General features: G+C 35.5%; 1 protein-coding gene across 11 annotated transcripts in view; it reads right to left on the bottom strand.

The window, feature by feature from the left end:
* Tcf12 (transcription factor 12) overlaps window positions 1–20,701 on the bottom strand; it is a 318,977-nt gene that overhangs the window by 199,727 nt on the left and 98,549 nt on the right. For all 11 annotated transcript variants that reach the window (XM_074066035.1, XM_074066041.1, XM_074066039.1 and 8 more), the window contains one exon: window positions 45–118. In XM_074066035.1, the coding sequence (XP_073922136.1) occupies window positions 45–118 (74 nt within the window). The remainder of the gene's footprint in view (window positions 1–44; window positions 119–20,701) is intronic.

Raw genomic sequence — 20,701 nt, 5'->3', positions numbered from 1 at the left:
AGGCCCACCAAAAAATTTAAAAAAAAAAGAAAGTTGAAACTTACTCTAGATGAATCATAGGAGGGGCTTGGTTGACCACTCGTTCCCCAAGATGTTGTACCTCCACGTTCATCCATACCTAAGGAAAGAAGAGAGTGAACCATGTAAAATTTAAGCAGATATTTTGGTGGATGCTTTTTGTATGGTACAGCAGACAGTACAATTTAGAAAGTGTTATCTGCATTTTTGTGGAACTGGTTTAATATTGGTTGCCTCAGAAACCTGTAGAAAATAAGTTGATTCAAAGTATCTTTATCACTACTCCAGCATTTCTTGAACAATGTCCTGCATACATTACGGAATTTCAGAACCAAAATATTTCTTTGGAGACTTTAGAAGAGGGTATAACTGAGGTCTCTCCATCTCTGTTCCCATCCGTTGCTATGAGTGCAGGAACCCTCAAATTTTCTCTAGGTTAGTATTGCCTACATGAAAATATGAAGAATTCAGTTGCTGAAACATTAAAAACAAACCCAGTCTAACAACCATTCATTTTAATATAGTGGTTTCTATCAGATCAGGGATTAGATGTTCTTAACTGACGATATCAAACTATATCAAACCATATCAAATCAACATTAGTTATATCAAAACTAATCAAAATGACATGACAACTCACCCTTGTAATTCTGTGGGTAACACTTCAGTCTCATCCAAAATCACAAACAATCTGCCTTATGAAAGTTGCAAAGGAAAATTCAAAGTGAGAATCAGGAACCACTTTGAACAAAACAATTCATTGTGTCTTTGAATGTACCTTCTGAGCTTGAACTGGGCTCTATTACTTTCACCTTTCCACCAGTCCCCAGCAAAAAAGGTCTCACAATCCAGCCATTTCTATCCTTTCTGCTTCAAGCAAGTTATTTCTACCTTTTTAATACTGAAGAGTCCGTATTTCTTTTTACCCTTAATTCTAGAAGGGTATATTTTCCCAACCCCTTTGAGCTTCTTTTTATGATAAAAAATAGTGTTGGCTTAGTTTCATTTGTACATGAGAAAAACCTAGATACTATAATGACAACACTCTGCTAAGTTTAGAACTTCTCTTTCAGAAAATTCCTGGAACTCCTCTGTGATTTAGGTGAGAATGTAGTGTGTGATAAATAAAATGCCAAACTTTCCAGTAACTTGTCACAATTCCCAAGTCTCTTCTACGGGACAGAATTGCCAATTCAAGAGATGGGTGGCAAAAAAAAAAAAAAAAAGCAGGGTAAAAGGGATATCAGTTTACAAAGTAGAATGTATTTTAATAGCTTCTTAAAAACAAGTTAATAAATGACTCAAATTTAAATATCTTATCACAGTACACTGCTATAACTGTTCTATTTATTATTAGTTACTGCTAATCTTTTACTATACCTAATTTGTAAATTCAACTTTGTCATAGGTATGTATGTATATATTGAACAAAGTACACCCCTAGGGTTTGGTACTGTCCCCAGTTTGAAGTATCTACTGGGAGCCTTGAAATGTATTCCCCCACAGATGGGGGAGAGGGACTACTATACAGATAATATTCCAAACACAATTTCAAGTGGATCTGCTTTGAAACCCAGGGATTATGCATAAAAACACATAAAGTGTTGCTTACTCTTGGAGACATTCTTACTAAAGGTCGAAATTTAGGGAAGATTCTACAAATACGGAGTGTCATTAAAAAACACACTTTGTTACCTCTCCAGTATCACTAGTTTGTAAGTGATTTTCTATGCATTTTCTTTGTAATCAGCACCGTAGAACGGCGGACAGAATTCCTAAGACCCTAATAAAGAAAAAGGCTACTATTAACCTACAAATCCACAAGCATACAATGACATGGAATTGTAAGTAATTTTATGAAAAGTTATATGTAAAGAAATACATTTTCACTGATCATATAACAGAAACTTATTTTGACAAATCTTGTCCTTAATGAAAATAATCAGACCATAATTTTGCTCTTTTAATGACTGAATTTTGGGGCTGGTGGAGTGCTCAAGAAGTAGAGCACCTTCCTAGTAAGTGTGAGGCCCTTGAATACGAGTCCCAATACCACCAAAAGAAAAAAAGAATGACTAAATCTTCTTATAGCAAATGATTAACAAATATGAGACTTCCATGTTAAATACATTTGTAAAAGGAAATATAGAAAAGATAAGTGCTAGCTACAGATAACTTCTCAAGCAATTGAAACGACATACTCAATTTTCATCAAATGAATCTTAATTCCTTCTATAAAATGAAGGAACAAAGACTAATTAACTAAAATGGTAATTAATTGGGTAACTGAGTCACCAATACCACTGCTATTGGATGTGGCAAAGGGTTCAAAGGATGCTATAGAATCACAAGGATCTGGCTGGGCTTTAAACTCGGAGCTCTGTAGTTTTATTGTCAACATATCCAGACTGAGTAAAAGGTCGTGGCTGGCACTGACAAAGGCAAGAGTCATCTTTTTGTATCAATGACTCCTTTCTGCTGAAGACAATGGTTGTACAACCCAGAAATATGACAGGAATAATAAACCCTCCAAAGCTTCACTCATAAGACCAAGGTAAACAGAAAAAAGAAATTAAACCAGAAGATACGATTCTTAATAAAAATACTGTACAGACTAATCAAAATCTGAAAAACAAGAAATATACCAGGATTGCAATAGAGTGATGAGGGAAGAAAACATTTCTGTTTTGATAAACCTGAAAATAGATCATTCCCATTCTGGAACATACATACAATTCAACAATTTTTATGAGGCTAAATTCCTTAATTCATAGATTTAAGAGACAGGTATAAGAGGAATCTTAGCTAAGTAATCAAATGATAGAAATATTTGGAGTCATACTTGGCTTTCTTCTTTCTAAGGAGTATGTTAATTAGATTTACTTAACCATCCCACAAAGTGCACACATATCAAAACATCATGATGTTTGCTTGGCTTTCTAATAAATGATTCTATTTCTATTCAGAATTAAAAGGGGTAATTGGAAGTTTGACTTACATTGAAACTCAAATGTCTCTTTGCTTTTTAAATTTTTCAAATATTGAATTTTTTAGTACTTGCTTTTCTGAATGGGACAGTTAATAAAATGCAGTGATTTTTTTTTAATTTTACATGCCCCATTTCTAAAAATCATGCTATTTTTATTTAATATTTTCCAGGAAAGAATATTCAACTTTAGACCACATACTTAAGACAATGTTTAGTGAATTTGATAAAAGCAATATGTCTCCTTCTTTTGTAAGTTGATTTAATAAGAAAAGTAAAGGTAAGTCAGAAATGACATATACAGACAGCTCCCTAGAGGTTGATTCCTTAGAGAAGGAACCAAATTTTCAAAGTATCGGATAGTAAGGCTCTTGAAGGGCCAAGTCCAGGCATTACTCCCTTTTCCAAGACAAACTTAGATATAGTCTATTGCTTCTGTTTCACTACCATCATTTGTTTTTGACTGCAAGTACTCTTTTTCTAAATTTGATCCTAAAACTACTTCCAGTTTCTATACCACTCCTTCCTCTTTATCATGCTAGCATCTAGTCCTATAGGTTTTTCTAGGTTTTTATACACTAGCAGAAACTGAAAACATTCTTTTTGAGGAGAGTGATGTTTCTATGCCCTACCCACTTGTTTTTTCTCCCAAGTAGGCACTGCAGACAAAGATGATTAACACTACAGAATTTGAGTACAAAAGGCATTTCTCAAGGTTTGATGAGGCTTAGACAAGATCTGCCTTGAGATAAAAGGGTGACTCATGTGGCAAAGCTGCTGAGAATGAATTACATTTCTCCTTCTCCCTTACGCCTCTACTCAACCGATCAGCAAATACCCTAACATGCTAAACTAAAACTAGGATAAATGAAGAAGGACTGGAATTGGGAACATATTTCAGGTAACAGTGGAGAGTCTCTCAACTGAGAAACAATGAAAGGAAGAAAGAGGGGATGCAATGAATAGAGAAAGGAGAGCCAGTAATTAGGATATCTAAATAGCAAAGCAGCAAGAAAAGCAAAATAAAATAGTCATACTGCATAGGTACTCATGATAGTCTATCCCTGTGGAAAAGAGACATGTAAAGTTGGGAGGAACAATTTGCCCTCCCCCCACCCTCCCCCCAGTACAGTCTTTTCTAGCAGCGAAATTAAATTCTTTATTCTAGCAAGTAAAATGTACTCCAAAAATATCAAATCCCTGCACGGTCACAAACAAATGAAAAATAATATATTTGCAGGATTGCCATCTGTCATATAGGAATTCGATAAATGATTTGGTGAAAGAAATTTGATTGGAGATAACCATATCAAATAACCAAAGCTATGAATGTGTCTGTCTTCAATAGTTTCTTTATTCAATTTTATTTGTGGAATAATGATATTCCTTTAGATAAGACTCAAAGGCTACAATCGATTGTAAATTAATATACATCTAAAAACCTACCACCATTTTTCGTTGTATTTTTTTGGATTTAGATATACATGAAATAAACCTATTAAGGTGTTCTCCAAGAAATTCTGTGATTCACGATCAACTAGAATATAATAACAAGTTTTTGTTACTATGCTACACATTAATGAAAAACAAGTAAAAGGGAAAAACTAAGGCAATATTAGTATCACAAGGAAATATAGGAGAAGACATGCTGCCTTATCTGAAATATATAACACTGGTTATAAAATTTGTTTTAACTTCTAAGAGATTCTTATGTTTTTCTCCATAGAGGCACTAAAATCAGTCAATTCCTTTAATTTTTTTTAAAGGCGTGGTGCTGTTCTTCAACACTGGATGCATCATACACACACACACACACACACACACACACACACACACACACACGCACACTCCCTTCTCAGTCTTTCAATGGTCCAACCTCATTAGATTTACCTTGTAAACGTTTCCAAAATCTGACTAAGACCTAGTATGCTCAATATTATCAAATCACCTCTGACCTGGCTTGCTGTAATAGTCTCCTACATGGGCTCCCTTTCTTTTTCTTACCCCGCCTACAGTGGGAACTAGAGTAGCCTTTTAAAATAAATCAAATCATGTCAGTCTTTAGCTTGTTGTCCACCAGTGGATTCCCATCTCATTCCAAACTTAATCCAATGGCCTACAATGTTGTACAGGTTCTACCTCCCACCTCTCTGGCCTCATTTTCTACGGCTCTTTTTCTTGAACACTCTATTTCAATCATATGACACCTATTTTTGCTCAAAGAACACTAAGAACACTCTCTCCAAGTCACTTGAACTCACTGCTTCACAAAGCCTTTTCCCCTAAATGTCTGAGTAGTCTGTTGCCTTAATTTCCTTTAGGTTTCTGCTCAAAGGTCAGCTATGGGGGAGGGGAGGGTGTCTACTATCTTTTTTCCATAGATTTGGAAGTTCCATGAAAACAAAGATGAGTCTGTTTTGCTCATTACTATATATTCAGCACCCTAAGCAGTTCCTGACACAGTAAACACTAATAAGCATTTGTGGAAGAATAAATTTATCAAGGGGAAATAAATCAGTTTAATAAATGCAGACCTAAAACTAGCTCCCTACTTATTAGCTTATCATGTTCTTCACATAGTAATCAAAACCAATATTCTAAACAGCTGGGTAGTATTTTGAAAATCACAGTAAGAAACAGTTGGACTAAGGTAACTATATATAAGTCAAGTTGTTAAAATCTTTAGAGGTACTGAAGTCCTCACTAACATGGAGGATAAACCACATGGAGAACATTCCATGATTTTGAAATGACTTTATCACATGACCTAAGAGAAATCACTCTGTATTCGCCATTGTACAGTCTAAAGTACTATGGCCTGAGAAGCATTTTTATAAAAAGTTTCCATATACTAATCATGATGTTCGGACATTTACCAATGTGGTTGGAAATGTAAAGTTGCCCTTGAGCTTGATAAGAGTCTTGCATCATGTACCCTGAACTGGTCACTTACCATATTACTCCTATCTTGATGCATTTTCTAGGAATAATCCCATTTGTTCCCTTTATGTATACAGAGCTCTGCCTCAAGACCTCTGTGCTGCTTTGTTCTTCTATTATGCTCTAATATTGCCCACATATCTATCTTCCCATAAATACACATTGGATCAAACCCGTTTATTCTTCCAAGGTCATCCTCTGCTATTCACATCCCCAAGCATGGCATTCACCAAGGGAATCTCAACTCAGCCTTTCAGCTTCTCAACATACTATATCCCTTCCTTAACGCACTGCTCCAACCTCTTCACTAAGTATGTCAGGACTTATCATATGCTACTCCCATTGTTTTCTAGCCCTAAAATATTCACCCTAGTCTTTTCTCCTACCTACTGACTTCAAACTGTGAATCAGGCTAAGATCAAATGCCCCCTCCTCTGTACAGGGTTATCTATTGACTAACTCTAAATTAATCACACTTCTTCAGAAATTAATTCGCATTTATCTTGTCTTAAATGTTTATCTTACAAGCAAAACTTTACAGCAAGGAACATACTTGTTGATCTATATGTTCTTCTGGTACCTAGCAGAAGTATGATATTCTGCATTCAAATGTTTACTGAATGGCGAAGAACATGTAAAATTAGTGTGTTCACATGACAGTTTAAGAGTGTGACAACTAAAAAGAGGATTTAAAAATACTAAAATAATTATGTCTTCTCTTCAACAAAATTAGAGATAAGGGCAGAACAGGTTCTGCCTGGAAGCAAGGGGGGTGGGGGAGACAGTGAGGGGATGGGGGCAGGGGGGGAAAATGGCCCAAACAATGTATGCACATGTGAATAAATGAATAAAAAACTTTTTAAATAAAAAAATTAAGATACTAAAATAAAAATGATGCCAAGCAATCTAATTTTTAAGAATTAGTAAAATAATGATTATTATTTAAATGTAGTATAATTTTTAAATGCAGATTATAAAGATATGAAGAAAATCTCGAAACTGACCTAGAGAGCTCTGTGTCCAGTATGTTACAGCAAGCTCCTATCCATAGCTACTTAAGTCCATACATAGAGGAGGGAAGTGTGTGTGAATATGCGTACACACACATACACAGAGTCATACCTCAGAATCCATAGGAGACTAATTCCAGAACTTCCAGACACCAAAATCCTCTGATGCTCAGGTTCCTTATGTGAAATAATCTCTAATTGTTTATAATACCTAATACATTGTAAATGCTATGTAAACGGTTGTTTCCTTGCATTGTTTAGTTTGGGAAACTGGCAAGAAAACAGTCTATACATGGTTAACACACAATTTTTATTTTTAAATTTTTGATCTGGTTGGCTGAATCTAGTGATGCAAAGCCTATGGATACAGAGGACCAACTGTGTGTGTGTGTGTGTGTGTGTTTACATGTGTACAAGTCATAAAGGCACTGAAGAGTGAAAAAACAAGGTTAATTTTTGACACAAATATGAACTTGGAAGAAACTACTGGAATGAGTGACTTTCTCTTTTTAACAGTTTTTAGGGACCAGCACAGGTCAGTTTTCTACTTTGAAAGTTTTGTTCTGCAGGCAGGCAGCAACTAAAATCCCAATAGAAAACTCACTGTCTTCCAGGCCTGAAGAAAAAGAGAACAGAGTCAGGAAAGCTAGTCACCAAAAAGTGAGGAAAGAATCCCAAAGGGAACCAGGGAAGGAGCCCCCAATTTTTGGTATCTGTCTGCCTAAGTCTTCATGTTCTGGAGCACACACTCACGGGGCACAACCAAGTCAGCTTGCAGCTGAGGCTAAAGAACCCAATTGAGAGTCCAGTAGTTGCTATCCTCAGGCAAGAGAGAATTTTCATTTTGAGTCTAGTTCACTTCATGACTCACAAAAAGAAATAAAAACTCTTTGGAGAGCCACGAAAGAACCCCAAATTTCCACAAACAGCATTCTTAATATCCCAAATTCCTTGATAGTAAAATGTGACCCAATATCAAGGGAAAAGATAATCAACAGAGGCCAAGCTCAAGATAACAGTTATATTGGGATCTTCAAACAAGGACGTTAAAGCAGATAGTTAAAACGTGCTTGACAAAGAAAGGACATACACTTACAACAAACAAAAATATTGAGATCTTCATCTTGGAGAAACAGAAGCATTTTTTAAAACACAAACAGAATATCTGAAAAAACTTTTCCTGGATGGGCTTAAGAGAGAATGAAGATGACAGAGGTTAAGAGTTACATGAATTTGATAATAGGTAAATGGAAATTATTCAACTAATGGGGAAAAAAAAGACTAAAAAATAAACAATGACCAAATGGTAGAGATTAAAAAGTCTAACATAGGTATAATAAGATAACAAAGAGATTATGATGAGAAAACATATTTGAAGAAACAATGACAAAAAAATTCACAAATGTGTGAATTTACCAAATAAAGACTCTACTTGGTAAACCTCAAATAAGATAAATGCAAAGAAACCATACCTACCCACATCAAAACCAAGCAACTGACAGCCAAAATCAAAGAGAAAATCTCAAAAAGGCCAGAAAGAGAAATATTACATAGAGAAGAACAATTCAAATTACTACAGGATTGTCTTCAGAGGCTATAGATGCTATCAGATGAGGAAAACCATCTTTGAAGTGCTTAGAGGGGGAGGAAACAGGAAGAATTCTTAATCAGAATTCTATGAATAGCAAAAATATCCTTCAAGAGTAAAGGTGAAATAATGACATTTTCAAATAAAACTGAGAATTCAGTCCCAACACAGCTTTCATATAAGAAATTGTAGAGGGAAAGTCTGATTTTTTTGTTGTTGTTGTTGTTGTGTTGTTTTGTGGTACTGGGGCTTGAACTCAGGGCCTACACCTTCAGCCACTCCACCAGCCCTATTTTTATGAAGGGTTTTTTGAGATAGGGTCTCCAGAACTATTTCCCAGCGCTGGGTTCAAACCATGATCCTCCTGATCTCTGCCTCCTGAGTAGCTAGGATTACAGGTGTGAGCCACCAGTGCCTGGAAAAGTCTGATCTTGAGTAAAGAAAGAAGGGCATTTATATAGTAAATGAAAAGATTTTCTTCTTTTAATGTCTTTAAAACACACACAACTGTCTAAAGCAAAAATAACATTCTCTCATCGAAGTTATAATACCTTTATATATAATATACATGACAACCACTGTATAAAAGGTGGCAGTAAACAGACCCATAAGGTTGAAAGACTTCTGCATTTTATGGGGAAAGGAACAATATTAACTCTAAATCGTCTGTGATAAGTGAATGATGTATTTTAACATCCCTTGAGAAGTTACCAGAAAAAAAAAAAAAAAAAGAACAGAGGCACTGCTAAAAAGACATTATAAATTGAAATCCAAATCCACAAGAAAGAATAGAGATGCAATTAAACAAAATGCAGATCAAACAAACAAAAAGCAAACAAAATCCAGACACAGAATAAAACATTCCACTATGTCTGGGAAGGCAGGCAGAGAAGCAACAGAACAGATGCCCCTCTTCAGGGAATGCACACCTCACTGCTCGTGAGCTCATGAAGGGCACACTGCTGATCAGTGTTTGGTTGCTAAACCATCGCAATTTCACTTACACATTAAACAAAAAAACATATAGTAGTGTACCAATGTGAAAACTGCATACAAAGGTTTTTAATCTGCTTTTAATAGTACCCATTAGGATCATAAGTCAGTACCAATAAAGCAGTTTCTGTATAACTATCAAGTACATTCTCGTGGATTTTTGCTGATTACCTAACACAATTTGCTATTTAAAAACAGCTGTGTGAGCAATTACTATTCTTAACTTAATTCCACAAACAATTCTATTCATTTCCTGTAATGAGGCCCATGTACTCCCTGCGTTCAAGTCTTAGACCATTAATTCCTATAATGGCAACACACTGTCTCTCCAGAGGAACTCCGTAAAAATTTTCCTTTCATATTTTCCCTATATTAAACAAAAGTCTCTTCCTCTATACCCTTCAAACTCATTTCTTCCAATACTCACAGAAGAAAATTTTACAACTACCACTTTCATTCCTGACACATTAATTAATCTCTTGCTATCTCGCCTCTTCCCAGACTGCACCACAACACCGAATGCTAAGCACACAGCAGGCTCTCGGCAAACATTTGCTCACAGGATAAAACTGAACTCTTTAAAATCATCAAAGGCTGCCCTCTTGGTCTTCATTTCTTAGGTCTCTTTAGCATACAGAGGTCAGCAAAGTTGTGCTACAAAGAGCCAGATAGTAAATGTTAGGTAATTAGGGGGCAATTGCCCTCCATCCCAACCACTCAACTCTACTACTGTAGTCACAGGCGAAATGCACACAAATAGGAATAGCTGTGTTCAAATGAATTTTATTTGCCCATCTGTGTTCTACAGCATCAAACCTTGTTAACCTCCCCTCACCTCTCTACAATTTGCTGATTTAACTTTCGTGGCTTCTCTTTCTATATCCTATCACATCTTCTGTTTGGGGAAAAAAAAAAACAACTGAAAGTACTGGCCCTTCATCCCATGTTGTCATTCTATATTATACCCTTGGCATTTAATTTATAACTTAAATCTCCTCTGAATGATCCCCTTATTGTCCCTTTTGAATGATCAATGTCTAAATGCACACATTCTCAGCCTTAAACTCAGCTGTGTATCTCCCAATTCCTGTGGAAAGCTTTCATTGCAGTACCTTGCCATCACCTAAAATCCAATATTTCTAAAGCCAAATTCGTCATATACTTTTCACCACGCTTATTATTAATACTTTAATACCACAAGTAGTACTATAGTAGTTCACATCAACCAGATTTGAAACTGGCATCATCTTTGACTTTCCCTTCCCTCTCTCACCATCCCTAGAATATGCTTTCCTTATGAATATCTCTTGAGCTGCCTTTCACTTGGGGCTCTCATGGTGTATCTATATTTAGACCCTTGTCCTTGAGTCCCTCTTAATCGTCCTAAAACACTATTTCATAATACCTCACCTGCTTATGAAGTCCTACCAGGGTCATCTTCCTAAAACATTCCTCTGAAACACATTATTCTCTGATTTAAAAAAGGAAGCATTTTCAGGGACTCACTTTCAACAAAGTAAATCTCAAAATTCTTCAACCTAAAAATGGAATGCTTATTCTAAGCTATTCCACAAATGTTTATTGTTAAAAGTGCTAAGTTTTGTCCTTCCTATGTTTAAAACCTTTGAAATCCAGTTATACCTGTATCACACCTTCTAACTCTGATAGTAAAAAAGAAAAAAAATTTTCTTTTTTTCTTTTTTTTAATTTCTTACTATTGCACATATATGTCATGGTCTAGGGAGGACCCTAAACACTGAAGAGATGCATAAGATCCACAGAGAAGGCAGGGTCTTGGATTTTAGTGTCTTTCCATTCATTCATTTTACTTTTAGACCTGCTATATTATTTTGAAAAGTTGGTCACTATCTATGCAAATAAAACATACCAGTCTTGCAATCTCTACTGCAGAGAATTTTTAGTTCACAAAGAGTGGGTTATTTATCAAAATCATTTGCCAGGAATCAAAAATAATCATTAAAATCATCTATATTCTATAACAATAAATTTTTGACTGAAAAATAAGATCTGTAACTAAAATCTTAATTATTGCCTGTGGGAGTGTAAATTGACACACTATGGAAAGCTGGCACTTTCTTAAAAGATAAAAATATACATACCCTATTGACACAACAATTCCACCTCCAAGTATTTACCCACAATAAAAGAAGACAAAAATATGTCCACAAAGGGCCTTCAACATACATGAATGTTAAGAACAGCTTTACTCATAATAGCTAAAACTGGAAACAATCCAGCTGACCATCAATGCAAAATTGGATGAAGGAATTGTGGTATACTCACAGCAATACAAAGAAATGGACTAGTAATCCACATAAAAATATACACAAATCTCAAAAACACCATGCTGAGTGAAAGAAATCAAAAGAGTGATCCCACTTATATACCAATCTAAAACAACAACAAAAAATACTAAAAATACTTGATTTAAAGAAATCAAGTTTGTAGTTGCTTCTTAGAGATTTGTCTAGGAAAGAATACCAGGATCCTTTATGTGATGAGTAAAAATTTTATATAGCAAGTGAAAATCTATCAATAAATTCTAATAACCATTTTTGTTAAGTTTTTTTGATTATTAGTTATTTCACCATCCAAATGCTGGTAAATGGATAGAACTGGAGAACATCATTCTGAGTGAGGTTAGCCTGGCCCAAAAGACCAAAAATCGTATGTTCTCCCTCATATGTGGACATTAGATCAAGGGCAAACACAACAAGGGGATTGGACTTTGAGCACATGATAAAAGCGAGAGCACACAAGGGAGGGGTGAGGATAGGTAAGACACCTAAAAAATTAGCTAGCATTTGTTGCCCTTAACGCAAAGAAAATAAAGCAGATACCTTAAAAGCAACTGAGGCCAATAGGAAAAGGGGACCAGGAACTACAGAAAAGGTGAGATCAAAAAGAATTAACCTAGAAGGTAACACCCACGCACAGGAAATCAATGTGAGTCAATGCCCTGTATAGCTATCCTTATCTCAACCAGCAAAAACCCTTGTTCCTTCCTATTATTGCTTATACTCTCTCTACAACAAAATTAGAAATAAGGGCAAAATAGTTTCTGCTGGGTATTGGGGGGGGGAGAGGGAAGGGGCGGAGTGGGTGGTAAGGGAGGGGGTGGGGGCAGGGGGGAGAAATGAACCAAGCCTTGTATGCACATATGAATAATAAAAGAAAAAGGAAAAAAAAATAAAAAGCAAAATTATAAAATGGCCCCAAAATAAACACAAATATCAAGAGTACAACAACCTTAAACAATACTACAGACCAAATGGACCTTACACACATAAACCAAATACTCCACCCAACAGCAGCATGTGACATATGTTCTTCTCAAGAGCACTCAGCACATTCTCCAAGATAGATCACATGTTAGGTACAAAATAAGCCAACAAATTTAAGAAGACTGAATTCATACCATGTGTCTTTTCTGGCCACAATGGAATGAAATCAATAACCAAAAGAAGAATGGAAAAAAAATCATAAATACATGAAATTAAACACCATACTATTAGAGACCCAGTGGATCAAAGAAATTAAAGGATAAATTATTAAATATCTTGAGGCAAATGAAAATAAAAACACAACACTTAAAACCGTGAGACACACCAAAAGTAGTTCTAAGGAGGAAGCCTATAGTGAAAATTCCAGCATTAAAAAATATCTCAACAAAAGAATGACAGTGGACCCTGCTCTCTCACCATATGTAAAATTCAACTAAAAATTTATTAAAGACTTACATGTGAGACCAAAAACTATTCCAAGAAACTGGAAAACCTTCACAACATTGGTCTTGCCAACGACTTCTTCACATCCAATTGGGACTACATCAAAGAAAAAAGCTTCTTACAGCAAAGGGAGCAATCAACGTAGTGAAAATGTATTCTACAGAATGGGAGAAAACAACTGAGAACCATAATTCTGATGGAGGATTACATCCAAAAAAGAAGCCAGGCATGGTGCTGTACACTGTAATCCCAGCACTCCAGAAGCTGAGACAGGAGGATCTTGAGTTTGAGGCCAGCCTGGGCTACAGAGGGAATCCTGTCTCAAAACAAACAAACAAAAAAGCAGGCTGGTACTGGTGGCTCACAACTATAATCCTAGCTATTTAGGAGACTAAGGATCATGGTTTGAGGCCAGTCTGGACGAATAGGTCTAGAAACCCCATCTCCAAAATAACCACAGCAAAATAGAGTAGAGATATGGCTCAAATGTGCTTTGCAAGCTAGACGTCCTGAGTTCAAACCCCACTACCAACAACAAAATCACACAAAATAAAACAGATCATACACACACACACACACACACTCACACAACTCAATAGGAAAAATCAAGTCAATTTAAAAATGAACAATGGGCTCAAATAGACATTTTTCCTAAAATGGTATATGAATGGACAACAGGTATATGAAAAAATATTCAACATTATTAATCTTCAGGGAAATGCAAATCAATCACAAATTTAATCACACTTGTTAAAATATCTGTTATTTAAATACAGACATAAGGAAGTAAGTCTGAGCAATGATGGAGAGAAACTGGAACCTTTGTACACTATTGGTGGGAACTAAAATGGTGTAGCCTCTATGAAAAACAGTACAGAAGATCCTTAAAAATTAAAAGTAGAACTACCATATGATCCAACAATCCTACTCTGGGTATCTTTCCAAAACAATTAAAATCACAATATCAAAAAGATACCTGCACTCCCATGTTCACTGCAATATTACCACACTGGGCAAGAAGTAAAAATAGGGGCTGGGGGTCCAGCTCAGTGGTAGAACATTTGTTTATCACGTTCAAGGGTATGGTTTCAATCCCCAACATTGCAAAAAAAAAAAAAGAGAAAAGAAGATAAACAAAAAGAAAATATTCATCTATGATGGACAGAAAAAGAAAATGTGATATACAGACACTAGAATACTATTATACCTTAAAAGAAAGAAAGGAATTCTGCTATATGACAAAACATGAATGAAACTGGAGATTTACTAAGTGAAATGAGTCAATCCCAAAGAGACAAATACTGCACGATTCTGCTACGACCCAGAAATTCTTCTAAATACTCAGGAAAAATGAAAATGCATATCCAAAAACAGAATTATTCAAGACTATTCATTGCAGCTTTGCTCATAATAGCCAAAAACCTGAAACAGCCCCAATCGCGATAGATGCCTAAATGTCTAAATATATGGTTTATTTACAGAGTGTAATACTACTATTCAACATGAGAAGAAAGAAACTGCTTATTACAAAACAACTTGGTTAAGTCTTTTCAACAAAAGAAGCCAGATACAAAGAAGGATATATTGTATCATTCCATTTATTTCACATAGTGGCCAAAAATAACCTGCAGTGATAGAAATCAAAACACTGGTTGGTTGGGTGGTGGAGATTGCCTGGAAGAAAGCACCAGAGATCTTTCTGCAGTGTTGCTGGTTGGATCTTCTGGTAAACAGACTCAGAGATGGATACACTTATAACGAAGATGTCCATAGGGAAATGCTCTAATGCTGTGTGCCTATGATGAGCTGAAGAACATACAAAGAGGAGTAAGTGCTCAACCCTGTTCTGGAAGTACTCTACTCACTCCACTACATGGCCTAAGGGAATGGCTTTATTTCTTCCTAAGAGTGTTGATCATATGTGAATACACTTTTGAAGTTTATTGAATTATAAACTTAAGACCTATTTATTTCACTGTACATAAATTTACCTTCATATTCTCATTTATTCACATTCTTGTGGGTTCCCAAAGAATGAGGGGTCCACAGATAAGCCAAATGAATAGCAAGTTATGTCCATGAACAATGAAAGTTGATATATATATTTTTAAAAAACCTAAATGATAGAGCATGTCTTTTGCAAAGCAGAAAGGAAGATTTAGTCTTCTGCCATGGTTGAAAATTTCAGAGGAGAAATGTGAGAGGTAGCTTAGGTTGGCAAGCCGATCCAACTATAACCTAGAGGTGAAATTTTAAGGAGTGAAGAATAAATGCAATGTCATTTTTGAAAATCTGATGCAAGTCACAGGTATAAAATTCATATTGTAAATATGTGATTTACATTCAATAATCAAGAAGGGGGGAAAGCCTTTTTCAGCTGAGGCTGATATTCTGTTTGTAAAATTTTCAGAAATACTCATTTTCCTTCCCAAGTCAAGAATTCTTTTCTGATAGTTTTGAGGTACTGCAATAAGACACTTCTGTCTGATACCTTAAGTATTAGTATATTGATCATGGTGGAGATCTTAAAGTCAACCACTTCTTTCTTATTTACCTCTTTGAACATCAGTGATAAAAGAAATTGTTTGTACTCCTAAGTCTCATATAAAAATATTTTCCAGGTATCATATAGAATACCTTTCAGGTATTTAAAATCTTTGGGGGTGGGGAATGGCATGGCAAACTGTAGGCAACAATATGTTCAATTGACAGTTTTTCCCAAAGCAAAATACCATTTATTGAGTTTGTTCTGTGTCCTTTGGCTGAATTGGTCATGATCCTTTCTTTAAGACTTTCAACCCAAAGTATTTGTAAAGATGAAGGGCAAGGTTTAGATGCATTTCTGCCAAGAAGCAAGCAAGCACACATGGCTTCTTGATCTCCTCAAATATGTCATTCCTAAGGCTAAAATATAAAGAGTAATAAATAGTTCTGAGCTGTTTTAAGAGGGAAAAGGAAGAGAAACTTAATTGCTCTGATTTCTAAGCAATCTAAACAGATATGGGTCTTCCACAAACTCAGCAATTGAATATACACTTAATACTAAGTGATCTACCTCTGCGTAAATACCCCATCTCCCACTCCTTCACAGGCTCAAAGCGGAAAGGCTTGAGCTACATTAATTCACCCAACTCTATATCCATGCACAGCATTAAAAACCTTAGTTGTTTAGTTCCCTTCCAATCTCCTCACTATTTGAATCTGGGTCTAGGTTTCATCCCTGACTTTCTTCAAAACAGCATTTCCATCTTTGACCAGGTTGGCTTCTAAATTTTCTGCTGTCCCAGAAATCCATCTCAATTTCTTCCTGGGTATGTTTTTGTCAGACTGGTATTTATTGTTAGTGTAAAGGAAATGTGATGTATTCTAAACATTTATTTATTCCAGTATTTTAAGAGTACCAGAAAAGTGGATTTGACTGATTTCCTACCCAAATTTTTGTAATATGTTTCTGACTTTATCCTTTCAGGTCAACAAAGCAAGCAAAATTTAGCGAACCCTGTTAACTAACTACCAAAGCCAGAAGGAGGATTCAGGACTTGGATCAGCTAGGCCCTGGAACAATGCCTGGGTTTAACACCTACCAGCTATGTCTATTTCATCATTTACAAAGTGGGGTTTGATAATAGTATGTAACTCGCAGAGTGAGATTGGAGATTTAGATTTATAGGGCACTTAGCACAGTGTCTATCACACAATAAAAGGTGGGCTACTTGAAACCGCACAGAAGGCCTTTTCATTCCCATGATTACAGAACTCATTTGACTGTCTTCCAATGAGGAAAGATGTGGGAGGTGCAAGCTGCTGCTTAATGAAGTGACTGGATTGAAGTTGAATTTCCCATTTGTGGCATTAGCTCTTCCAGTTCCTCTCTGACTCGGGTAGTGGCAGCCTGCTGGAGAAAATTCTTATCTATAATAAATGACACATAGAGGTTGCCACTCTAACTCTGACCACAGAGCATAATACTATATAATCCTAGATCCACTGTTCTTTACAGCACCCAGACTCTGCAAAGGTACTCATGACTACCCCAAAGCAGCACTTTACCTGTTTTCATCAGAATAAAAGCCTAGAAAAAGAAATGATATTTACACCATTAAAGGAAAAGGAACTTAAGGTAGTATCACAGGCATAGTTCAAGTTATGTGACCTGAATGTCATGCTTTTTGCCTCAGTTTCCTCTTTTGTGAAAACCAGATAAAATGGCTCTACCTACCTAAATGAAACAGCATATGAAGTGCCCAGACAGCATCTTACAAGAAATAGTTTCAATGTATTTATAATACCCTCACAGTACTGTCTCCCTGGGTCATTTTTAAGACTGAGGTAATTTAAAATATTTTAAACATTAAGGTCTAATCCAGATACTTTTGAGTCAGAATACTTTGGATTATAGTGAGTGTCTCATGTTTACTTTTTTATCTTCCACATAGCTCATCAGCACCACAAATGATTAAAGTTAATAAAACACATGAAGTTTTTCTCCTCTTTCATTTTATATCCAGTCTTAACATATATACAGGTTACACATCCCTAATCTGAAAATCCAAAACCCAAAACATTTTGAGCATCCAGAAAGGATTTTCAGATTAAGGATGCTCAATCAGTGCTGCCTATGCAAATATTTGAAATTCTGAAAGACTCTAAAATCAGAAACACTGTTGGTCTCAAGCAGTTCAGAAAAGGGATACTAAACCTTCATTTGTATTAAAAGCATAACAAATCCATGAACCTTTGAAAATACTGGGTTGTTTCCAAGGAAAAGATATCCCAGAAATGGTCCTATTAAAGAAACTAACTTGAAATACCACACATGACTGAAGGACAGAATGAAAAGTTCCAATTCAAAATAAAACTGAAGATGCTTGTAATGTTGATCAGAAAAATGTGTGAAAGATTGAAAAAATTAGCATCTAGCTAGGAAAGGAAAAAGCTTGTAAGGTGAGTAAGTCACAAATCTAGAACACTCTGAACATAATTTACTCACTCAACAACAGAATGTATAATCTGTAAGATTCTCCAATAAAGACAAAGCTAACTTTAAAAAAATAAAATAATTGACTAATTATTTTAAGTGCTAAACTCCACTTAATTTAAAGAATCCAATGGTTCTTCTTCTTTTTTTTTTTTTTTAACAGTACTTAGGGGACTGAACTCAGATCCTCATGCTTGCTAGGCAGGTGCTGTATCGCTTAAGCCACTCTGCCAGTCCTTTTTGTGTTGGTTATTTTTGAGATAGGGTCTCACTTTGTATCTGTGCAGACCTGGACTGTGATCCTCCTATGTATGCTTCCTCACATTTCTGGGAATAACAGGGACGAGCTGCTGTGCCCTGCTCCCATGGGTAAATTCTTAAACAAAATTTAAAACTGAAAATAGTGGAGTACACAGGAAAGTCATGTGGCATATTATGAACACAGGTTCTTGACCCCATTTCTAAGATTATACAAAACAATAATGCAATAGCAACTATCTTCCCTGTTTTTTTCTTTCTCCCTTTTAATGCAAAACCTTTATGTTTTTGTTTCCATTTTGAAAATCAATCTGAATACAGAAAATCATTCCACTTATTTTTCTTTTTTGAATAGTAAGCTTCTTTTAATTAAAGAAAAAACCTTTTTATCATAGTTTCAAATAAAAAATGCACTTTATAGAGTGCATGCTTGGTACGGTCACTATTTAAAAGTAAGTCATGAGTAATAACTAGAGGGATCTGCAAAACGGTACTGGATAATTATTACTTTCTTCCTTTTTGCTATTTTTCAAAATTTTTGAAATGTGTTTACATTATTTGTAATAATTTAAAAGTATGTTTTGTGTTTTTAAAGAAAATCATCAGCCTAGCTTTATGGTGTGTAACTGTAGTCCAGCTACTCAGGAAGCTGAAGTAAGAGGATTGCTTGAGCACAGGAGTTTAAGACCAGCCATAGCAACACAGGGAAACCTTGTCTCAAAGTGTGTGTGTGTGGGGGGGGGTTGTCATCATTTAAACCCAAAGCAATCACTGGGAAAACACAGAATTAAACCTGGGTTAGCACTACATAATGATTTCATTTAGATATTTTTTTCTCAATCAGGCACAATTCAAATGCAATCATAAAGACTTCAGGAAGTTCAGTATCTTTCTTTGCTGACATTTTATTTACTCAAATATTAGTTTAAATGAATTAAGAACAGCTAATTTCTCCAAATAAAACACACAACCAATCAGAAGACATGTGAAAAATGAGATTCACCACCACTCATCGTCAGGTTAATACAAATCAAAACCACAATGAGACAATATCCTTGTACTGTTAGGATGGCTATTATAAAAGAAAGACGATAACAAGTATTGGAGAGATAGGAGAAATCAGAACCCTTTTTTCATGCTGACATAAGTAAAACAGTATAGCCTTTATGGAAAACATTACAGAGATTGGTTCCTATGAAAACTAAACATAGAACTACCATATGATACAACGATCCTACTTTTGGACATTTGTGCAAAACAACTGAAATGAGGGTATCAAAGAGATATCCGCACTCCCATATGCACTGCAACATTATAACAATACAGAAGGTGTGGAAACAACCTGAATGTCCATGGATAGACGACCAGATATGGAAAACGTGATGTGTTCATACAATGGAACATTATTTGGGAAGAAAAAAGAAGAAATCATGACATTTGCAACACAACTGGAAGACAATACACTAAGTGAAACGCACCCATCACAGAGGGACAAATGCTGCATGCTTCCTTATTTTTGAGGTAGCTAAAGTAGTCAAATTCATAGTAGCAAAAAGCACAATGGAAGTTGCTAGGGGATGAGGAGAAGGGAGAGTGGAAAGCTATTGCTCAGTGAGTGTAACTTTTAGTCATTCAACATGACAAATTTCTATGGATCTGCTGAATAATATGCATATATTTAACAATACTGTACTATACACTAAAAGTTATATGGACTGTGTCACAATAAAAGGCAAAAAAGCCCAATTCAGCAACTCATAAAACAGAACACTCAGACGTAATGTCATCCAGTGAAGGCAGGAAAAAAAAAATCACTGTGTTTTGAATATGCCAAAAAATGATAGCTATTTTCTTTTTATTTTTGTACAAGTGCTGTTTTCATTCCTTTATCTTCCAAGAAACCTATTTTTTGTTTCTTTTCACCTACAGCAACCCGATGAGTCACAAATAAGCCAGATGTATAGCTACCTAAGGAGTCACTGTTTTATTCTTTCCCTTAAGATAAAGTAAAAGGTATTTTTGTAATTATACCAAGTAAATGGCCATACAGAAAAGGGCTAGAAAATGGCAATTATATTCACAATATAAAATCAGCTGCAAACATACCAAGAAAGGATTCTAACTATGGGCCTCAATCCAAGGCTTAGAAAAAAATGTGTTCAGTAAGCTTTGATGCAATGG

Source organism: Castor canadensis, chromosome 2 (assembly GCF_047511655.1).
Source record: "Castor canadensis chromosome 2, mCasCan1.hap1v2, whole genome shotgun sequence".
NCBI classification, from domain to species: domain Eukaryota; kingdom Metazoa; phylum Chordata; class Mammalia; order Rodentia; family Castoridae; genus Castor; species Castor canadensis.
Note: the sequence above shows the minus strand (reverse complement) of the source record. Positions and strands in the feature narration are given on the sequence as shown.